Source organism: Sander lucioperca, chromosome 18 (genome assembly GCF_008315115.2).
Source record: "Sander lucioperca isolate FBNREF2018 chromosome 18, SLUC_FBN_1.2, whole genome shotgun sequence".
Taxonomy (NCBI): domain Eukaryota; kingdom Metazoa; phylum Chordata; class Actinopteri; order Perciformes; family Percidae; genus Sander; species Sander lucioperca.
Window position 1 is genome coordinate 10,568,142 of NC_050190.1, and position 22,116 is coordinate 10,590,257.

Below are 22,116 nucleotides of genomic sequence, written 5' to 3' on the forward strand. Positions count from 1 at the left end.
TACAAAAGACTACACCTGTCTGACTTAGTAAATCAAACACATGTTCATGCGAGGTAGTTAATAACATGTAAGTGATTTTAAGTGAATTGAATTCTGTTGTATGTCATACTCGGGAGAGGTTTTATTTTCATTCCTCATTCAATTTCAAATTCAACCTCTATGTAAATCTCAAATTATATTTGGACACCACTACTAGGCTTACTGTGATTCAGTACAATAACTAAAAGATGAGTGTTTAAATCATAAATGTTATAATAAGAAAGAGGACATTGTTTGTTGTGCAATTATTACTTTCGCTCAGTCAGCAGGACAACTGTAAAGAAGGATCCACAAAAAAAATGCTTAACATACTTACACCAATTTTCAGATTGACGTCCATGGAGCTAACCCAAATTCATGATCTTATAATCCAACTGTTTGGTCTGCTAAAAAAAAAGGGACACATGGTCAGTGATGTCAGTGCTGAGACGTTTTTTGATTGGCTTATTCAGACGGACACGTCTTGTGAGACAAATAGTGGTGCAGCTTCTAATGCATCGCTAAACAAACAAAAGCACCTATTATTTATCCTCTGATATATATTTTATTTATATATTGTTTGAAGCAGATTGATAAATGGGGGATTATAAGACTAAATGTATGTAGTCCTGTATTTGTTATCCATAAAACAGAGGACCAAATAATCGTTGAGATACTTTGAATATTACAAAGTCAGTTGCTTAATTAGGTCTCTGTTGGCCTTATTTCTGATGGATTTGCCAACACAGTAACCTGTATAATCATTTTTTGGAGCATCCAAAAATATTCCCAAATCTGAGTTCCCCGAGAAAAAACTGTAGACACAGCGGACAGCAAGAAAACAACTCATCAGTGCAATCATAAAACCCTACATTCACTGTCCGGGTTTACATTAAACAAAACTGAAATCCTGCAAACACCAACGAGCAGAAATGCAGATATTTTTTTTTCTTCTTTTGGTAGAGAATTTTGACATGCCAGACACGAGACTCCCATAACAGAAGGAGCTGAGAAGCCTTTCACATCAGACACAAAGCTTCCTCTCAGCCTCTGTGAGTCTGCATCTCTAAACCGTTGACCTTACAGATGAGCGCACCGCATCATTGTGAGAATTGGTGTTTCTGGGCGTTGCAAAGTGGAGTAGAGCACATCAGGGTGCAGGATATCTGAGCACAGCAGAGCACAGAGAGGCAGGCACATCCGCCGCTGCAGGGATCAAATCTGTACCATCTGACGCTCAAGGATTTATGGGTTTAGTCAAAATTGCTTTTCCCACTGTGGAGATTAAGCACCGTAGGATGTTTTCCACTCAGGCCGTAGAATAGCTCAGTGTAATGCTGCTGTTGCTGTTTTTCCTCCCTCTTGTCGGCTCTGGCACTGGAGAAGGGAATGTCTCAGCAAGGCAGAGTGCTCCGAATCCTTGAGGGGAGTAGATTCTGACTGACAGGAGAGGTCCGTCCTCTGGGGAATGTGAACCATGCAGGTGGATGCTGTTCTTGTGCTCTTCTGTGTTTGGCTCGCAGGAGCAGCTGGGAGGTTGGCCCAGTCGAGGGGTCACAAGCTGGAGACCTACAAACAGAGCAGGTAATGTCAAAGGAGTCACAGATGTGTCAAAGACTAACACTGGATTGCATGTTTTTATCGGCTTCATGATGTTCTTATCAATGTTTTTTTGAGGTTTACACAATGTTGTCCAGTGTTTCCTGGGTCACCTGTGCTGCTCCCTCCCCCTCTGAAAACAGACTTATTCAGACAGCAGATTGGAGAGCGGCGAGAGAGAGAGGGAGACCTAAATCCCCACATCTATTTATGCACTACTAGGGAATGCTGTGTTCTCTTGCCCCACAACTGCTGCAGGCCGGTTAATGACTGTTATCCCCACTGGCAGCAGTTGTAACCAATGTCATTTCCAGGTGATTATTTAGGCTAATTGCTGCCTTTTTAATGCGTTCAATGGATTAGATGTTTTAGTCAGGGACTGAACTAGATCTGGGAATCGTTCCTTCAATTCTACATATTATTGATTGAATTGGCTTTGACATAGGAAGGGATTTGAATAGAAAGGTTTGTGTTTGTTTGTTTATTAGTTTTATCTGTGCTGTTAAGTGCAGGGAGCACTATGTGGAGGTACATACCCGTGGTGGAAGGAATGTAACATTTACACTACAAAACCATCTATTAGCATCTTTGTCTTTTTTGACTCACATTAGAAATGCTGATGAACTTGATGCTGATAATCATTATTTTAATGATTCAGTTAAATTGGGGGCACATAATGTGGCATGAAAACACTTTATGAGATTGATCTTCTGTGAAGAAATTGGTATTTAGAAAGCTCAATGCTTGTGACTGGGAGGTAGAGTGGTCGCCCCTCAACCACACGATTGGCGGTCCGATCTCATGCCACATGTCAAAGTGTCCCTGAGCAAGACACTGAAACCCAAGTTGCTCCCCAGATGCTGTATGTATAGCTGTCCACTGCTCCTAATACTTAGGATGGGTTAAATGCAGTTTCTTTTTGAAATACTCAGCAAAATAACCCAAATATATTTAGTTTACTGTCATATAAGACAAAGAAAAGCAGCATATATTCACATTTAAGAAGCAGGACTTGTAAAGATTTGACATTTTTGCTTTTAAAAATATGATTATAAAAATAATTACAAATACATTTTTCTGTCAATTGACTAATCTGTTCAGCCCTAATAAGAATATCAGATGTCTGATCATTGTTAAGTTGTTAAGTTAAGTGCAGGGAACAGTACGTGGAGGTGCAGCCTGCATACCTGCAGTGGAATTGTTTTTGCTTTTACACAACAAAACAGGCAAAAAGCATCTTAGTCTTTGATGCACATTAGAAATACAAAATTGATCATTATTTCAGTGAGTCGGTTACATTTTAAAGCAACAGCTGTAAGGTATTTAAAAAGATGAATGTTTATATGCACAGTAAAATTGTCAGAATGAATTTAAATAACACCTGTCAGCTGTCAAGTGCTATGAACAGAGACATAACTCACTGGGATGACAACTAATCATTATATTATATTCATTATCTATGAATCTATTGATTTTAGTTTTTAAGATGAAATGTCAGAAAATTGTGGAAAATGTCCATCACATTTTGCTAAAGTTGATGTCTTCAAATGTCTTGCAACAGTCCAAAACCCAAGAAAAGGCAACGAAAAGCAGCAAATCTTTACATTTTAGAAGACGAAACCAGCAAATGTTTGGCATTCTGTTGCCAAAATGGTCAGCTAAGTCAACACCTCTAGATGGCTCTGAACACATGCTGAGAGCAGCATGGGAATATTTGCCTTTAACTGATATACAGTAAATAAGGAGAAAAATGCAAATGGTCTGTCCAAAAAAATCAGCAAAGAGCTTAACTATATCCTGAGGTCCTCAAGTAAGAAACTGTCTTTGCATTCATCTCTAGGGAAGATGATACATTTTTCCCAAGCAGGCAAAGTACAGCGTGGTCGACTCATAATGCTATCAGCGTTGAATGATTTGCATTAATATATTCAACAAACCCTGTCAAATCATATAATCCCTCCGCCTTTAGATACAGTATCACTTTTCATGGTGTAACTGTTGTTATTTATAGATCAGAGGAGACGTTGCTATTAAGATTCTCCTCCATTTGAGTGACATAAATGTGTTTGATATTACATACCTGCTGGTTCTTAGTACAATATGATAAACTGTCAGAGCAAATGACAGGGCAAATCTGATTTTATTGAATGTGTTAAACAGTTCAAGCTGTCTTTTTTAAAGCTGAACAATCCTCCGTGAAATTACAGTCATTTAAAGTGATCATCTCGGCCCTAAGGTGATTAAGATGATCATTAAGCATAAGAGCACAATCGTTACCATGCGTGGAAATCTTCAAAAGGCAAGAAAGCACAAGTGGCAGAAAAGCTGCGTTGTAATCTCTAAACACCAGTGTTTTTTTCACCAACTAGTTAAAAGTCCTCTCACGTCATGTCTTCTCTCTGCTACCACACAGTCTGAGAATACAGATCAAATTTCAATCTCTCATTGCTCTTCCAGAAGCGAGGGTACAATCTCACATACTTATGCCGAAGTCGAACCTTTCTTCTCCCTGTTTCTCATCACTCCACTCCTCCTCTCTTTGAGTGTGAAATTGCAGAAGCGGCTGGATGCTGCTGGCGTGTGTTGTGGGAGTTTTCACTATATTACTTACATTTTCTTTTCACTCGCTGCCTTGAGGAAGCAAGCTCAGAGGGGGATAAGAAAACATCCGAGGAGATAACCCTCATGAGGTTTAAAGGATAATTTTGAGTACGTGCTGGATGATTATTGGGACAGAAAAACACATTTTGATGATAAAAAAATGAATCATTGTGCTTTTTCTTTCTGATTTCCCTCTTTTGCTTTTTTCATACCACAAACATCTACAGCAGGGGTTCTCTAAGTTTTAATGGCTTACTGCTAATTTGGGGAGCCAGCATATGATTAAGGGCCTCACGGGTTCAGAACATTAGGTATATCTCCATCACTGAACGGCTTACTACTTGTAGCAATTTTGTGAGATGCTACCACTTGCCTGTATTACAGTTTCACTACTTTTCACGAGATTTGTAATGACTGACTGATGGACAGATACGCTTTGTTGAAACTGTTCAACCTTACAGTTGTGCTCTTCACCTATGAACGTAATCTCATAATGATGTTTAACAATAAATTCCTTGAGCTGTCTGCAGAAGGTAGATCACTTTATCTGTTCCCGGAGGTTAGATGAAGTAACGTTAAAAGAGTTGATGCATTTTTCCTGAAACTTTTCTTTTCTTCACGGCCATACAGCATTTTTTCCGTGTTGACTTTTCCATCTCACTTCCACATTAAACTGCCGAATTGTCCACCAAAATTGCTAACTTTAGCTAAACAGCACTAGCATTGATGATAGGATGTAATTCCTGCAACAGGTGCCACTGGTCTCCATGCAAACGCTTGTTAGAGGGGTGAAGTTTGACGTAGTAGCCGAGTAGTGTACAGGCTATTAAAAGTGAAACTATTGAAATGAAACACAGATGATTGAAATACAATGCATGCATTTCATGTCACGTTAGGGATTTGGACAACATGTTTCTGAGGGCCATCATTGGCCCACAGGCTGCACTTTGAGCACACAAACTGTAAAAGTAACTCATCTAAATTCAAAGCACCCCACAGTAACACATGTGCATACTGCTACCTAGCTAGCTACATATTTAGTCAAAAAGTAGTTAACACCAGAATCTGATTTGTTGATATTTATTTTGCCATACATATATTTTTAATACCGTAGAAATTAAATGTATTTATAATGAAATGTGGAGATAATATTGATATTTTAATAAACTGCCAGGTAGCTTAATTAATAATAATACATCATCATTTATTAAACAATTTATGTATTAATAATCTTAATCTGAAAAGTAACTAGTACTTGTCAAATAAATGTAGTGGAGTAAAAAGTATAAAGTAGCATAAAATGGAAATACTCAAGTTACTTAACTACAAGTAACTCAAAACTGTACTTAAGAGCAGTACTTGTAGTAGTAAATGCACTTACTGTAGTTACATCCCACCATCTATATGCCAATGATTTATGTTTAAAATAAGTCTAAAATTATACTGTATATAGCATACTGTACATTAACGTGTCCAGAATGACCTGTGCAGGAATCTGGCCCATTAACCCTGATGCAACCCCTGCAGCGATGCATGCATGCAGGTCCATGGCGACAGAGCAGAAACAGTGTGCAGATAGGCGGTCTTCTGTGTGGTGTAGGCAGAGAGAGATGGGGATTGGAGAGGCATTTCTGCCAAGAGGATTAGGAACCAGCTGGATGGACACAGACGAGTAGCACCCATTGCCCATCAGAGCTCTGCAGCTCGCCAGTAAAACCCTCTTCTCACCGTTTCATATTGCATTTATTTCTGTTTACTTGCAGTCCCTTTATCCCTCCCCCGCTCGCTCTCACTCTCTTCCTCTCTATTTCCTTGATGCATGTCTGTGGTTGTCAGGGATTTGTCCCTGTCTGTCACAGCATGCTCTACTCTAATAATCCATTTTAGGGTTTTTGGAGAAAAAATAGAAGAATACAGAAGCAGCCCTCTTGAAAAGTGACACCAGAGAAGAGCTTCCTGACGACAAAATGCTCTTTTGCCCTTTGTGCGATGTGTGGATAAAATGTGTTATCTAACCGGATGTACTACATCTTCTTAGGAAGTGAGAAAACAAAACAAAACAAAGAAGTTGTAATTATTGCCCCTACTCTAACAACATGTAGATTTAGGCTGTAGACATAATCATTTCTCTTCAGCCAATGATTACTTTAATCATTGATTAATCTGCCAATTATTTTTTCACTACATTGATCTAATAATCTTTTAGACTGTTAAACTTCATTAGAAAATAGTGAACAGTGACTACTTTAGTTTCACAGAGATCAAGGTGCTGCTCCTGTGTATAGCATGGCTAAATGCAGAAGACAACATGTTTCTATGTGTGTAAGTGCTTAGAAATGACAATAATGGCATATTGAACCTTTAATGTTGTGCTGCTGCCACATGTGACAGATGTTCTCATTTATTTATTAATTTATTACTCTTGTTAACCAATCAGGTCGCGAAGAGAGACCAGAATGGATGGGGGTGGAGGTCAAAAATCCGGAAGGTGAGTTTCCAAAATCCTTGATTACAATTTCAAAGTAATATTGATTCTTTGGCTAATTCATTTGGACATTAAAACAACACATCTATTTTTCTTTTCTTCTTTACAGCCCAATTTACAAACGAAGTCCAGACATGACAAAATCTTTGATGACAAAATCTGAGCAACTCCTGAGAATAGAAGACCATGATTTCACCATGAGGCCAGCATTTGGAGGTCAGAAAATTAATGTTAGATTTAAGTGCTTTTAAATAAACAGATTTTATTTGTATAGCTCAGACATGTTGGGTGCATGCTGGAGAGGCAGCACGCTCAGTTGAATAAGATGTGTGCAGTGGTCATTGGTTTGGGTCAAACTGTATTATAAGCATTAAGCTCTTGGAGATAACACCATCCATGCAAGCTGTGCTGGAGTTTCCAATTGCAGCTCACTTCTGTGCATTACATGAGTGTTAATGCACGTCTTTTGCATCATTACTGTATATTAGATTTCATGTCAGAAAGGCACACAGGCTTTTGTTTTACTAAATGACAGTAATGAAATATATATTTATAATCCTTTTAGCTGTCTTTATCTTTTTATTAATTTAAGGCAAATTACCACAAACACAAGAGCTGTATTTAACTACGAAGAATCAGCCATGAGGTTTTGAAGGTCTTTTAATTTTTTTTATGTCATACCATGACTACTTTTAATCACACAACAATCTGCTGTTGAAAACACACCAAGTGCGCCTCACCACCTTTCGCTGCGTTTAATTTCAAACATCAAGTGTGTCTCAGCTGGGAGTGGAAGAGAGAGCTGGATTTCATCAACTTTGACTCCATTTTTGTGACCTAATTGTATTTGTGTACTATTTGAGGATGCAGAGTAGAAAGACTGAAATAGGTAAAAAAAAAAGTAGAATCCCAGCCAGACCGACACAGTCGTGGCTCCAGCAGTTGCTCTATAATTGTGGGATTTATTGTTCTTTTTTTGGAAACAAAATTTCTTTTTCAAAACTAAAGGTTCAATCAGTCTCTGTTATGGTCACCTTGACTGTTTTACCCACTGTCACATCCAAAATCAGGAGGAGCTCAACAAGCTTCTATGCAGGAAAATAACAACTCTGCATGTGTTATGCATTTATTCTAACATGAGTTTCTTTCAGGTCCTCCAATTCCTGTTGGAGTGGATGTTCAGGTTGAAAGTCTGGACACCATCTCCGAGGTGGATATGGTAAGTAAGAAAGTATTCAACTTCTACTACTCCACTACATACCGTATCATTGGGAAATATACTTTTTACTTCACGTTATTTATCTGACAGCTAGAGTTAAGATTTGTAAGATTTTACATTAAAAACATAAGATTTAAAAAACACAATGTATTGCTAAAGATTAAACCAGCGGTTCCTACTTAGCTACTTAGATGTCTATAAGATAGTACACCAAATGTCTTAGATGGTTTCAAATGATCTAATATTTCACAAAAACAGAAAGAGATTAGAGAAAGGTCTCAGAAAAGTAACATTTTTGTGTATCAGAACTGTATTTTTTTCTACTTTCCTCTCTCATTAATCATCTCACAACCCTTCAGATTTATCTTGAGGCCCTTTGGAGGGTCCCGACCCCTAGGTTGGGAACCTAAACAACCTAACTGTATACAAAGTAGATAAATAGCAACAACCACCACTTTTACTTTGATTCTTTCAGTACATGAAGCTAATAACACTTTTATTTAGGTAACATTTTGAATGCAGGACTTTTACTTGAAGTATTTTTTACATTGTTGTATTGGTACTTTTACAAATGTAAAGCATTTAAGTACAAGTTTCTTTTCTTCCTGTAGGACTTTACCATGACACTGTACCTGCGTCACTACTGGAAGGACGAGCGGCTGTCGTTCCCGAGCACCAATAACCAGAGCATGACGTTTGACAGTCGCCTGGTGAAAAAGATTTGGGTTCCTGACATGTTCTTTGTCCACTCCAAGCGCTCTTTTATCCACGACACCACAACCGATAACGTCATGCTGAGGGTTTACCCTGACGGCAACGTCCTCTACAGTCTCAGGTAAACACATACACAGGAGCCTTAACTTAAGCCAAAAACTCACACTAGGAGATCGCGAGGCTTCTTTTTTTTATAATACTAAAAAAAAAGCTTCTACTGCTGTTTTTCTCTGCAGAGTCACTGTCACTGCCATGTGCAACATGGACCTCAGCCGCTTCCCTCTGGACACCCAAACCTGCTCGCTGGAGATTGAGAGCTGTGAGTGGATTTATCAAAAAATATTAACAAATATTTCAGCAAAACAATAACTTTTTTTTCACTGCTAACATGGTGACATCTAATAAGCACCACCATCAGGTCAAAGTTTCGATTTCCGTGAAATCGGCTTACATAATCATGTTTCCCAGTCCAACCTATCTGACCTTTCTTCTAACGCCATCAACGTGCCAAATGTTTCACTATATACAAGAATTATCAACATTTACTAAACACATTCACACTCTTTTTCATTTCCATTTTTGACACTACATTGACGCTCTCCTCAGGCCCAAATGTCAAGTTTGCTCACCAGATATCTCATGAAATCTCAGATACATCATGCCAGGCCTCTCCTCTAGTATCCCCTTAGCTCCTCTGCTAGTGAAGCTCTAAGACTCGAAATCAGACGGTGTAATGAACATTGCAGTCTCTAGGGACGGCTTGTGGTGCTTTAGAATTGCAGTCTTGTCTTGTTAAATCTGCACACATTTTGTTCAGACCAACATCCACCATTGTTCATAGTAAATCTGTCCTGATTTGGTTCATTACAGATGTGCTCACTTTTACTTCTTCCCCCTCCAGATGCGTACACAGATGACGACCTGATGTTGTACTGGAAGAAAGGCAACGAATCCCTGAACACAGACGAGAGAATATCTCTGTCCCAGTTCCTCATCCAGAAATTTCACACCACCACCAAGCTGGCTTTCTACAGCAGCACAGGTACTGTAATCCACAACACAAGCACGTCTAATACATACAGTAAACTGAACTGATTATGCAAATGGAACACGTGTGTGCATTGTGCAACTTCAATGAATCTCATTTTACTTTATAAGCTTTTTCTGACTAAAGGATTGAGTCTTCCTTACATGTCCTTTGAATGTTACACCAAGAAGAATGTACTAATATGTAATCCTTACAGTGTAACAAAATGAATCAAACTACTGCCAACCACTCTCGGGCTGCTGGAAAGCTAATGTGACAGCCATGCAGCCGTCTTATAACCACATTCCACTTTCTAGCTCTCAAGAGCAACCTGAAGCACAAAAAAGGGTTTTGCATCCTATCTTTCCCTGCCACAATAGCTGGGAACCTCTGCTTTGAGTGTTTTTGCGGTGTATCGGCCACTTAGACATGACAATTTAATGATGGTATTTCTTTTCCCCAGGCTGGTACAATCGTTTGTACATCCACTTCACCCTGCGGCGCCACATCTTCTTCTTCCTGCTGCAGACCTACTTCCCTGCTACTCTGATGGTCATGCTGTCCTGGGTGTCCTTCTGGATTGACCGCAGGGCCGTCCCCGCCAGGGTGCCACTAGGTAGGATAGAGTTTCCTTTACAGGGCATGGCCTTAGCAAAGAAACCTAGCTCTACAAAAAGATTATTTAGTTTGAGAAATGAAGGAGTTTTGCTAAAAAAGCAGAGTAACATAGTGCAGTGGTTCCCAACCCCTTTTTGTGACCCACAATTTTGGTAAATATATTTGTTTTCTTGCCGAGAGTTAGATAAGAAGATCGATACCACACTCATGTCTGTACCATAAATATGTACAGTAGCTGGCCAGAAGGCAGTTAGCTTAGCTTTGCATAAAGAGGAACATGAGGAAACATCTAGTCTGGGTCTGTCCAAAGGTATTCTATATCCACGACGTTTCATTCAACTTGCAGCACCTTGCCACAGGTTGTCTATGAGCTGTAAGCTGTAAGTTAAATAAGTGATTTCCCATCCCTGGTTGTATCTTTTGAACATATCTTATAGGACTGAAGAGGAAAACCTTTCCGTGATAAATCACAGGAAAAAAATCCATAGCAGAAATATGGTCTGTTTATTCCCCTTTGCTATCTTTTAAACATCTTATGACCCCTTATATTTTTCCTGTGACCCTTTCAGGGGTCCCGACCGGCAGGTTGGGAACAGGTGGCAGAAATAGTGAGTAGGGAGTCTGCTCTTATACAACATAAGTTCTGGATTATGGCTCTCATATAAGGAAACATTTGCCCTGCTGAAGTGTATAGAGGAAATCATTTAATACGTCAGTCATATCTGTTTTTTGTTCTGTAGCTGAGACTGACCCCTGACCCTCCTGTGGAGGTGGGAGAGCAATTACAGAACATTCCTACAGTGATTAACAACATACTGTTAAAAAACAAACATTACATTAAAAAACAAATACAGTACACAAATAGAAATATATATTATGGCAACACAAAATGAAAAAATGTCTCATGTACAGCCCTTTCTGTGATATTTAGTATTTAACAGTTTTACCTTCCCAGCCCTGTGATACACATGCGCTCTGATGTGACTCAACTGTTTGCGTGTTTTACTCCAGGCATCACCACAGTGCTGACCATGTCCACCATCATCACCGGGGTCAACGCCTCCATGCCGCGGGTCTCCTACATCAAGGCAGTGGACATTTACCTCTGGGTCAGTTTTGTCTTTGTCTTCCTCTCGGTGATAGAGTATGCGGCAGTCAACTACCTCTCCACCGTACAGGAGAGGAAAGAGAGGAAACTAAGGGAGAGAGTAAGTGTTAATTTATGTGACTTTCCTCTGTGGTTGTTCATCGCCTGCAGTTAAAAACACAGTTAACCTATGAAATGTTGATCTTTTAACGTGTTCACGTGGACAGTTTAACATTACCAAACCAGTGTAATAACCTCTCTGGTTGACTTATTTAGTTGTATGCACACAGAAACATTGTGCTTAAGCATTAAACACTTAAAAAATTTATTATAGCACTGAAAGCCTGAATGTAATGATGTCCTATTTTCTCCTGAGTTTGAGTGCAACAGTGCCAAGCTTAATTGTAACAGTAAAAACAGATTTATTCTTATTGAGTGATTAAATTACATCTTTTCATACAGATTGTAAGTAATGAATGTGTGACCAGCTCATTCTCTTCCTTTTTTTTGTAGTAGAAATGAGAAAGCAAATGCTTTGCTAACGTTTTCATAAATTATTATTAAGACAGTTTAACTGTGCTAACAATATTTTCTTCTTGTTTGAACCCTAGCTACATATCTTTGAATCTGTGCAGAGGACATATCCTTATCGTTCTTGTAGTTGTAGTTTAACCCTTTAACACCCACCCTACACCATATGTTTAAGGTTTTCGTTGTATATTCTGTCGTGCATTGTACCTGGGTTATTTTTCTTGGGAGCTTGACATTTTAGTGTGCAGAGAGCCTCTGTTCTCTATGTTCTTTTTAAACATGACCACCACATGACCAAACAAACATATGAGAGTCTAAATTATCAGTACTTATAAGTTATACATAGCAAGAGTGTCCCACGGGTGGAACACCATAAAGCTTATATGATTTTAAAGCTCTCTCATCCTGATTTAAATTTCCTAAATATAAAATGGCCTACTGATAAAATATAAGTCGCATCCTGTATTAGCTGCAGATATGAAATATTCAAAGCAAGAAAGCAGACGGCTGTAGTGAAACAGACATGTTGATAGCTCTATCTAAAGGGTCTGACACACCAACCCGACAGCCGACCTTCAGCAGAAAACAGTCGGACTGACTGCCTCCCCGAGTTGGTCAAAAAAATGTGCCTCGGAACACACCGAAGCGACGCCGACTTGAGCGTACGTTCTGCGCGTGTGCAAGACGTAATACGTCTCCATAACATCAGGCGCCGCTAATCTGTATTGTCGCCCAAAAAAATTAAAACCGGCAGCTGATTGGACGAACGTGTCACGTGAGTCTGGCTGCTCCCGGATTTTACAAATGGGCATAATGGCAGCTTCGTTCGGAATACGATCTCATATTTTTACGAAGATAGTTCACCGAAACATGTTTCTGAAAACATTTTAAGCGAGAAATAGGCCATACAGTTGCTGAATCTGTCTTCATTTCAGATCGACAAAGGTCAGTTTAAAAGATTTTCGTCAGATTTTGAGAGGCGTTAGTCAGGCTCATCCCGCTCGTCATTTCCGGGTTAGCGCTCCACCAATCAGATTGGCCATTGAGCCCGACTGCCTGCCTTTCAATTCAACATGTCAAATCGGCCCAAATCAAGGCCGACGGCTCCTCCGACTGACAACAGCACTGAACACACCGAACAGACTCGAGTCACTGACCTTGCCAGACTGTCCAACGGCTGATAATCGGGTTGGCGTGTCAGGGCCTTAAGTCAAGACAGAACAAGGTTGACCTGATTTTATATTAAAAATATTTTACACATTAAAATATTTCTAAACTGGTAGAAACATGAATTAATACTTTATGTGAAACAGATAAATATATTATAAATTGACTCACTTTAAGCTGCTCGCGGGGCTATGGCAAATTCTGGGATTACAGCTTGTGTACTATATAGCTATTCTTCATCTGCCAACTGCTGCAGCATATGGAGCCATGTACCCCGAGGAGCATTTCCAGCACAAACATCCTTCTATAAATGTTTCATGCCAAAGTTATTTAAAGGACCAGAGTGTGCAGAAAAATTATAAACATTTAACGAACTGATTTGTATTTATATTCTTGCTTTAGTTAATGACTTTACAGAAAGTAACGTTTAGAATAAACAGATTTCAAAAGCTTCCTTTTTACCTCTCTAGCTGCCGTGTACATGCGGCATTGGCAACCCTGACGAGATGATGATCGACCCCCAGATCACTGGCTACGGGTCCATGGATATAAACAACACAGGGAATTATGGAATGCCAGAGAACGGCGGTCGCCAGGATCGAATGTTGGCCCAGGTGTCATTGAATGACCCGCAGATTGCAAGCCAGATGAAGCCATCCAGAGGCTATGTGAACATTTGGATAGACACCCATGCCATAGACAAGTACTCAAGGGTTGTGTTTCCTGGAGCGTACATCCTCTTTAACATCATCTATTGGTCCATCTACTTGTAACCAGGGATGCAGAAGTAGATTCTTGTGAGAGTCGTTAATGATGAGACTCCAGGAGCTTGGCTCATTTGTAGAGGAGCAGGAAAATAACATTGCATTTGATGCTTTTCAGACCCAAAAACTGCACGTAAGATGCATGGGGACCATTAACAGATTGGGAACCATTGCCTTCTCGACCCAGCCCCTTAAAACAAAAGAGTTTATAAATGAGCTACTGACACACAGGACAGTCATCGCTGTTTTTTTCACTCGATCAAATCTATGTGGCTTCATGTTGTAACTATCAGTGCAGGTGATGGAAAGACATTTGGATATTGTCGCCTCAGGACTTACTGCACAGTGAGACGCACAAACATGGACCTGTGCATTTTAACTCGGCGACATTTCAGTTCTTCATGCAGTGACTACTTGACCACATTTTTAAAACCAAAAAATGTGAACTGAAAACAGATTTCTGACATTGAAAACACATTTCTTAACCTTGGCATATGAACTAGACTTGACAATCAATGGCAAACTAAAATACTTTAAGGAATAGTTTGGCAAACATTTTGGTGGAAAGTTCGATAAAAAGATTTATACCACTCTCATGTCTGTACAGTAAATATGAAGCTACAGCAAGGAGATGGTTAGCTTAGCTTAGCACAAATACACAGGGGGGAACAGCTAGCCTGCTCTGTCTACCTACCAGCACCGCTAAAACAAGCTTAGTAATGAAATTGTCAAATCATATTTTAGTTACTTTTGTGAATATATATAAATTGTGTGTGTTAAATGGGCTTATGTATTGTCTCGTTTCGTTCGCAGGCCCCTGAATTGAATCAAGCCAAAATTGTATCGTGGCAGACTTTGTGATATCCGTAAATATTGTACTGTTGCCCATAGAATCAATATAATATCGTATCATGATAAAATGTGTGATTTACACCCCTAGCAGGCAGATGGTTGCCTTAGGACAGAGCCAGGCTAGCTGTTTCCGTTTCCAGTCTTTGTGCTAAGCTAAGCTAACCATCTCCTAGCTGTACAGACATGAGAGTGGTATCGATCTTCTTATCGGACTCTTGGCTGAGAAAACTAATTAGTGCCATTTTCCAAAATGTGAAACTATTTCTTTAAAAACCTGCTAATCTGATTATTCTTAAAGCATGTTATTATGATTCAGTCTGTGTTACATTTCTTGTAATCTTTGTTTCAATGCAATTATTTTGCTGTCAAGCTACTTACTGCATTGCATTTGTGTGATTTGATAAAGTTAATGTATAAAGGCAAGATAATGCATTCTATTAAAATCACAAATGTAAAAATATATGTTTAGTAAATCCCAAACACTGATTAAGGTATTGACTTTTTTTAAATGTCTTTATTTCTTCTTCTTTTCTTTTTTATACAACTGAAGCTCATCTCCTCTGTTTGGTGTTGTGAGGCTTTGAGATTCACTGTGACCCGTTAGTTGCTAGTTTAATTCGTTGATAAAAGATTAAAAGTATCTTTTGGTGGTTTATTACAATTAAATAACCAAACATACAGATATTAAGTATGGGAAAAATGTTTAATGTTTTGTTTTATGAAAATGTGAAAATTACTTGAGCAGAATTTAGGTGCTGGACAACACAACCACAATACTGTACATTTTAAATCTCCATGTAACACATTTAGTATGTAGAAACATCAATGGATTGAGATGCATGGCTGAATATTGCTTTTTTTCTGAATATTGCTTCTGCAGACATCAATTAAAATCTGCTGAAACGACCTCTAAGGTCACGGTCCCAAATTCTTATCCTATTTTCCTGATCTCTTATACAGTATATTTAAACAGTGCTGGAGGATAAGCTTTCACAGTTATTAGACATTGGATTGCCACCAGCTGCCGGGTCTCTCTTCTCTCTATAGCACAGGCCTGATTGCTGATGAGCTTTCATACCAAATCATATAAACTGCATAATCTGTAATACCATTAACTGTTCACATGTGACGTAAAAAGATATAGATATGTACCATTAAGCCAATTTTCTGATTTCTTACAGGCAAAACTGTGAATTATGTTTAAGAATGTTTCTTTTTTTAATTTTTCTTTTTATCCTAGTAACGTTCCAAAGGACAAGTTGACAATTCCAACTTTGTGCACCATAATCTTGCAAAAAACTTGTCAAAGTCATCACTGCAGAAGAAAGACATGAAAATGATAAAGCATAAAAGAGATGTCCAGAACGTGATTTGCCACCACATCTGTGACCACTCAAGGGAAGCCAAGGTTTTGAATTGACCTGTGTGCTGGTGAAAGAATGCCCAGAAATCTAAATGAGTGAATAGCCCAATAAGACTGCTGCAATACTGTTGGTACAATTATTTACAGTACATCAAATCACAACTACAAAAATAATAAAGTTTAGGCTTTTTTTAATTGTGGTTCTTGATGTAAAGATGCAAAAGTCCAGGTGAATGGGCAACATCATCATACCAACACAATAAATACCTATATCATCATTAATAAAATAATTTTAATACAAACATCTTGCGACCCGTCCCCGGATAAGCGGACGACGATGGATGGATGGATGGACAAACATCTAAAAACAAAACTGAAGTCTACAGCAATGCTAGCGACTCTGTGAGACTGTACTTAGGCACAGCGATGCTAATGCTAACACATCTTAGTTTAGCATGGTGACATTTGTTAATTAGCATTAAATGCAAACTCCAGCTAAGGATGATGTAAAAGTTTTGCAGGTATTTGGTCATAAACCAAAGTATTGAAAAAAATAGATCCAATAGTTGTAAAAAACAAAATCTTTAACCTCCAAAGTCCACCAGGATCACCAGTAGGTCTCATAATCTGAATATTGTATAAACTGAAAGTTTGTACAAAATTTCATCTTAATCCATCCAATTGTTGTTAAAGATTTTCAGTCTGGACCAAAGTGGTGTACCAACCAACCAATAGATTTTACCACAGAGTCATGGCTAAAAACTATATGAAAAGAATTACATAAAATGGTAACTAGGATGTTAAACGTATACTTCTTAGTTTCTCATAAGCCTTCTATTTAAAATTGTGGTGTTAATTATTTACTTTTTTCATAATTTCAATGTGCAAAGGTAACTTTTTCCAGTTCCTGGCACCACACAACCTGAAAAAACAGGTACCCATGTTGGTATTGAACCTCGGCGAGCACCAGTTGAGAACACCAGTTCTAGTCTAGTGGAAATGAGCTCGTCCAACCTAATGAAGGTGGCATTTGAGATTTGCAGAGGCCCTTGTTGAGTTATAGTTTTACAGCTCTATCCTTCAACGGTAATCATACAAACTGTTGGAATTGCTGTAAGCCAATATGTGCTCTTGAGTTAAAGCCATGTCCTATATTTATTATTAAAGTCATTGTATTTATGAGCTGTCAAGGCTGTATCACTGCTTTCTAGTCATTTCTCCTGTTTCAGTTTGGCCAGTCTAAAGTCCTCTCTCACTTGCCTCAGCAGAACAGGGCAGCACACTACATCCACAGCTGTCATAGCCAGGGCTTTGGCTGTCCTCAGGGTGTACAACTGGGCCTTTTCAGCTCCTGGCACAAGGAAAAGAGTGGAGGAGAAAAATAAAGCATCTAAGCAAATAGAAACTAAACAGACAAGCCGAGTGACCTGGAAAGATAATGATGGCTGAAATCGTCTGATCATAGTGCAATTCAATTTCATCACGAGAAACAACATCTGCTCCCAATAGACACCAAGCTGCCGTACCTGCTGCTTCGGTGTATTCCTCAGTGTGGTTAAACGCGTCGGTGCAGATGTAGAAGAAAGGATGGATACCGGGGACTATGAATGATACGTTGCCAAAGTCTGTAGAACCTGCCAGATAATTATAAATACTCTGTGGTAACGATTCTTTGTTGATTTAGTGAACAACAAAAAAGACAATCTGTGGGAAAAACACTAGATTGCTGTTCTGCTGATACACTTCTTTACATTTCTTCTGCACAAACCAGGGACAGTAAGAGATAAATATGTCTGTTTCTATGATTTATTTTTTTATTTTCACATACCAGAGAAGTTGGCTGGCTGCTCTGGAAACTGAATCCCCAAAGCTTTTCCATTATTTTCATACAGGTTTGCCAGTGTGGCATTTGGCAGAATGCTATCATAGCCATCGGTTGGGTAGATTATCTCCACCTGAAGGAAACACAAGTATACCGTCATTCATAAAATCTCTGGTACAAACATAAAGATTACTATCATATATCAACAGAATATGGAGCCCAATGCATGCTCTGTGATGTGTTAAATCTGCCTTAAGCAAGTGCAGACGCAAGAGAAAAGCAGCCTGGAGTTAACGGTTAATTATGTAACAGTAGAATAACACTCAGAGCATAATTACAGGAATATGTTAAAAAGGGCATGTTGTATAACAGCAGAGGTAACTCCAACGTTGCATTTTTCAGCTATATTAACGTACATGGTCTTTTCTTACATCTGGGCCAGATGGAAGCGAATGGAAGAAAACACTTTTAGGTAAGCTTACTTGGCAGCCGGTGGCAACAGCAGCTGCCCTGAAGCAAGCCTCAGTTTTGGCCTTCAGGTCACAAAGATCCTTAACCAGCGGCGTGCGCAGATAAAACTCTAACTCACTGTAGGCAGGGATAATGTTGGGCTTCTCCCCTCCATGTTTGATGATGCCTGTATTGGAGAAAATGGACACAATGAAGAAGAAGAAGGAATGCATCCATAACAAAAAAAATACAGGTTCAATTGTGTTCTTTCTGATTTCCATTAGAGATTAAACATCCCTCTACATTTGAAAAGCCAGATGAAAATATGTTACAGATACTTGGAAAGATTGCCTGACATAGATACCCTCTCAGTGTGCGCCCTCTCATTGTGTGAACTGTACCATGGCTTTCAGGGATGCTCACTTTTTTTACGTGTGGGGGGGCCGTGACTTTCGATGTCCCGCCATGTAGGCCTACTTGCTTAATGTCAGCACATCTGATATATACCAATCAGTTGATGACCACATCAAACCTCCACACACCTTAAGAAAGTTTCTGATTTTTGAGTTAAAGTGAGTGACATTTTTGATATTATGCCTCCACGCAATGGTGGTGGCAAGAATAGCATGCATGCCAGTATCTTAAATAAAACAGATAAGTGATGAATCACCCTCATGCCTGAATAATAGCCATATTATACACATGATCCATGATGATGAAAAATTGAAACTGTAGCAAAAATAGCATTGTCAATATTTCCCAAATCATGTTTTCAGGGGAGCTCATGTCTTATAAACAGGAGCCAAGCTCCACCTGGCTCCCCTGTAGTTCGCACCCTGTACCCTCTGGTTGCTATTCTCTTTCAATGAGTGTGTCAGCAGATGAATGCTGCTCGGTTGTCATGGAACTGTAGATGTATAAATGTTCCATGTACATTAGGGACCTCTCATCCATGAGAGATTGTTTTGAATGAACTTTGAAGCTCAGCTTCTGCCTGTTCCTTACCGTGAAGCCTCCACTCTGGTTTGAGTTGCTGTCTGAGTGCAGAGAGATTGTTGTAAGCCAGCACAGCAGCATCCAGGGCATTCACTCCCTCCCAAGGGTATGCAGAAGCATGAGATGCCTTCCCATGGTACTTCACTGACACCCTGTTTAACATCAATGTAGCGTGTTAAGGGTTATCTGAAATATGTAGAGGTTAGAGGACAAAGGACAAGTTGTGAATTTATAAATTCTCTGAACAGGAACTTACTCAACGATTGCGACACAGGGCAGGAAAGAAGCATCTTGCTGAGCTGGGTGAGCCATGAAGACGAGGTCGATGTCAGCGAAGGCTCCTGCCTTGATCAATTGAATTTTGCCTCCTATATCCTCCTCTGCAGGAGTTCCCAGAACTGTTATCTGGTAGAAAAAGTGTTTAATTCAGTCATTTGACATCATCACATCAGCTCATGTGTGTCAGTCAGCCTGACTGGTCAAAAAAGTCAACTGTTTTCAGCTCAGAGATGGAAGTTCATTCTACAGTGGTTTTGAATCAAGGTCCACTTACTAGCTATAGCCGAGACCAGGGGTGTCAAACTCAACTTCCCTAAGGGCCACACTAGAAAATGAGAATCACATCAAGGGCCAGGAATATAGTTTATTGCTTTTATGTCATGGGAAAAGTCAAATATCTTTGACTGTATTATTGCATGTTTCATATAGTCTTCTCACTTACAGTTTGGTCGACAAAAATGACAAAGAAAATGCCAAAAACTTTTGGAAAAAGCGTAAAAAATGTCAAAAATAACATTGTGAAAAGTGACAAAAAGTATTTGGGCCAAAATGTATTGTGAACCTAAATGTATATAGGGGCCTGATTTGGCCCGCGGGCCTTCAGTTTGACACGTGTGGCCTAGACTAAACAAAGAGTTTTACGGTCTCTCAGTCTCGGTTAATTATTGGACTCACAGAAATAGCCTGTCATTGGGGATGTTGACAAATATTTTTAAAAAAAAGTGAGGAATAAACTAAAAAAAAAAAAAAAAAAAAGAATATCTTCATATTAGAACACCTCTTGTAGCCAAGATGCATCCACACAACTTGTTATTATCAGGTTATCTATGTAATAAAAATAAATGTATATTAATATTATGGTCTATATAGGCTAATGTAGCCTAAATGTTTCTTCTGGCTGCGTCTGTTGAAGGAATCATTAGAGGAGTTGACTGAAGGACAAAGTTTGACGTCTGGCTGTTTTTTCTTTAACCTGCAGTTCCCTGGTTACCTTCACTGGTTCAGGGAGTTCAGTCTGGTTCTCTAAAGCAGCTTTCAGCCCCAGAGCGGCGGCAGCTCCCACCTCTGCTATCAAGTTATGCCCGCACGCGTGCCCGATGCCCGGAAGCGCGTCGTACTCGCACAGGAACCCCACGTTCAGCCCCGGCTGCTCCCCCTCCCCGCAACCGACCGCACCCCAGCTGGCCCGGAATGCGGTCGGTAATTTGTAGTGGCTTTCTACCGTCCATGTCTGGTCCTGAGAAAAAAAACGGACCAGCCTGTCGTGCGCGTGTGTCTCGTTTCCGGCAAGTTCAGGTCGGCTCCAAATGTCCAGACTCAAACTGTGCAGCTCGTCTTTATGTCTGTCTATGCACCGCTGCAGGGCGGCTTTCATCTGCTGTTGTTTCTCCATGTGACCGGAAAGTCCTGAGTGTTCTCTCAGCTCGCCGTGTACGGTACTGAGCTGGTACTGAGCGGGAGTCAGCATGCAGCTCAGAAATCAATAACCTTGCGCACTCGTGATTCTGCTTTAGAAAATAATGTATTTAGTTCACTCTGCCTGTCACTTTGGTGTTTTACGAAGATCTATTGGCAAAATTAATCTGCTGTTCATCTGGAATTTGGCACCATTCGGTACCATATGCGAGTGGGCGGAACCGGAAATAGTTAGTTTTATCCTTGTAAATTTGCTTTGCATAGTTTGACATACACTTAGTTGACCGTTTATTAGGTACCTCTAGCTAAAACTAAGCAGTCTAACAGTCCTGCAATCAGTGGCAATTATAAGTAGTTCAGATCAAATTTATTTAAGTAAAAGTAATACCACAGTGTAAAAATACTCTTAGCCTATTACAAGTAAAAGTACTGCATTTCAAAACTTACTCAAGTAAAATTACATAAGTATTAGCATCAAAATATACTTAAATTACCAAAAGTAGAAGAGCTCATTATGCAAACATATATTAAATTACGTTAATGTAATAAGGTGTAAGCATCCCTGATGTTGCAGCTGGTAAAAATGGCGCTAAGATAGATAGATAGATAGATAGATAGATAGATAGATAGATAGATAGTAGACGTATAAAGTAGGATAAAATGGAAATACTCAAGTAAAGTACAAGTACCTCAAAATTGAACTGTTTACCCCATGTATATAAGTGAAGGCATGCTAAATAATACCCTATGAACATTATTGCAGGGCTGCAATTAGTTGTACAGTAAACATTTGCCAAGTGTGTAGGTCATTGCTTAGCATCTGTACAACGTTTGTTGGGCTACAGCTCTTTTCATGCTTTTCAAATCTTGTGAAATGTTAAAATGTAACAAAGCTATTTAAAACAATCCATACATGTTATTTTGTCATTTCTTCCACATTTTTCTTGTATGGTTGGTTTTATAACAACACCTTATTATGTGGTCTTTCTACTACCTGCTGATAGTGGTGAGCTAGTAGCTACTGTGCTCCTGCCTTTTACTTTAATTGAACTAAAAAGGACACCAGGTAATATATTTCAGATCAAAAGGAATATGAGATTGGTACTGC

General features: G+C 39.3%; 2 protein-coding genes across 6 annotated transcripts; one reads left to right on the top strand and one right to left on the bottom strand.

The window, feature by feature from the left end:
• Positions 1–665: 665 nt before the first annotated feature.
• On the bottom strand, positions 666–21,226 carry LOC116035724 (peptidase M20 domain-containing protein 2). Of its 4 annotated transcripts, XR_004895724.1 has the most exons (9): positions 20,584–21,226; positions 19,570–19,718; positions 19,323–19,465; positions 18,350–18,504; positions 17,874–18,000; positions 17,572–17,679; positions 17,306–17,396; positions 11,272–11,477; positions 666–1,587 (listed from the first exon to the last, which is right to left on the bottom strand). XR_004895724.1 is itself a non-coding variant. In XM_031279016.2 (8 exons), the coding sequence occupies exons 1-8, from the start codon at positions 21,058–21,060 to the stop codon at positions 11,441–11,443; spliced, it is 1,287 nt and encodes a 428-aa protein (XP_031134876.1). In that variant the 5' UTR covers positions 21,061–21,226; the 3' UTR covers positions 10,966–11,440. The 4 variants fall into 4 exon arrangements, 3 of the variants coding, with proteins under 3 accessions (XP_031134876.1, XP_035850620.1, XP_031134875.1); XM_031279016.2 differs by lacking the exon at positions 666–1,587 and having other exon boundaries at positions 10,966–11,477; XM_035994727.1 differs by lacking the exons at positions 666–1,587; positions 11,272–11,477 and adding an exon at positions 16,222–17,208 and having other exon boundaries at positions 17,254–17,396.
• Positions 1,353–15,589, top strand: LOC116035723 (gamma-aminobutyric acid receptor subunit rho-1-like). 2 transcript variants are annotated; one of them, XM_031279013.2, is made up of 10 exons: positions 1,353–1,602; positions 6,656–6,706; positions 6,813–6,919; positions 7,855–7,922; positions 8,534–8,757; positions 8,873–8,955; positions 9,538–9,678; positions 10,127–10,279; positions 11,293–11,489; positions 13,537–15,589. In XM_031279013.2, the coding sequence occupies exons 1-10, from the start codon at positions 1,496–1,498 to the stop codon at positions 13,837–13,839; spliced, it is 1,434 nt and encodes a 477-aa protein (XP_031134873.1). In that variant the 5' UTR covers positions 1,353–1,495; the 3' UTR covers positions 13,840–15,589. The 2 variants fall into 2 exon arrangements, with proteins under 2 accessions (XP_031134873.1, XP_035850619.1); XM_035994726.1 differs by lacking the exon at positions 1,353–1,602 and adding an exon at positions 1,751–1,931.
• Positions 21,227–22,116: the final 890 nt, after the last annotated feature.

What these genes read in the sequence shown, in the direction of transcription:
- LOC116035723 (XM_031279013.2), top strand. Translation starts at nt 1,496, where the DNA reads ATGCAGGTGGATGCTGTTCTTGTGCTCTTCTGTGTTTGGCTCGCAGGA. An exon ending in GGAGGTCAAAAATCCGGAAG is followed by an intron (nt 6,707 to 6,812) that starts GTGAGTTTCCAA and finishes TCTTCTTTACAG; the next exon opens with CCCAATTTACAAACGAAGTC. An exon ending in AGAGGAAACTAAGGGAGAGA is followed by an intron (nt 11,490 to 13,536) that starts GTAAGTGTTAAT and finishes TTACCTCTCTAG; the next exon opens with CTGCCGTGTACATGCGGCAT.
- LOC116035724 (XM_035994727.1), bottom strand. Translation starts at nt 21,060, where the DNA reads ATGCTGACTCCCGCTCAGTACCAGCTCAGTACCGTACACGGCGAGCTG. An exon ending in GCAGCCAGCCAACTTCTCTG is followed by an intron (nt 17,680 to 17,873) that starts GTATGTGAAAAT and finishes ATTATCTGGCAG; the next exon opens with GTTCTACAGACTTTGGCAAC. An exon ending in GGAATACACCGAAGCAGCAG is followed by an intron (nt 17,397 to 17,571) that starts GTACGGCAGCTT and finishes TCCTTGTGCCAG; the next exon opens with GAGCTGAAAAGGCCCAGTTG.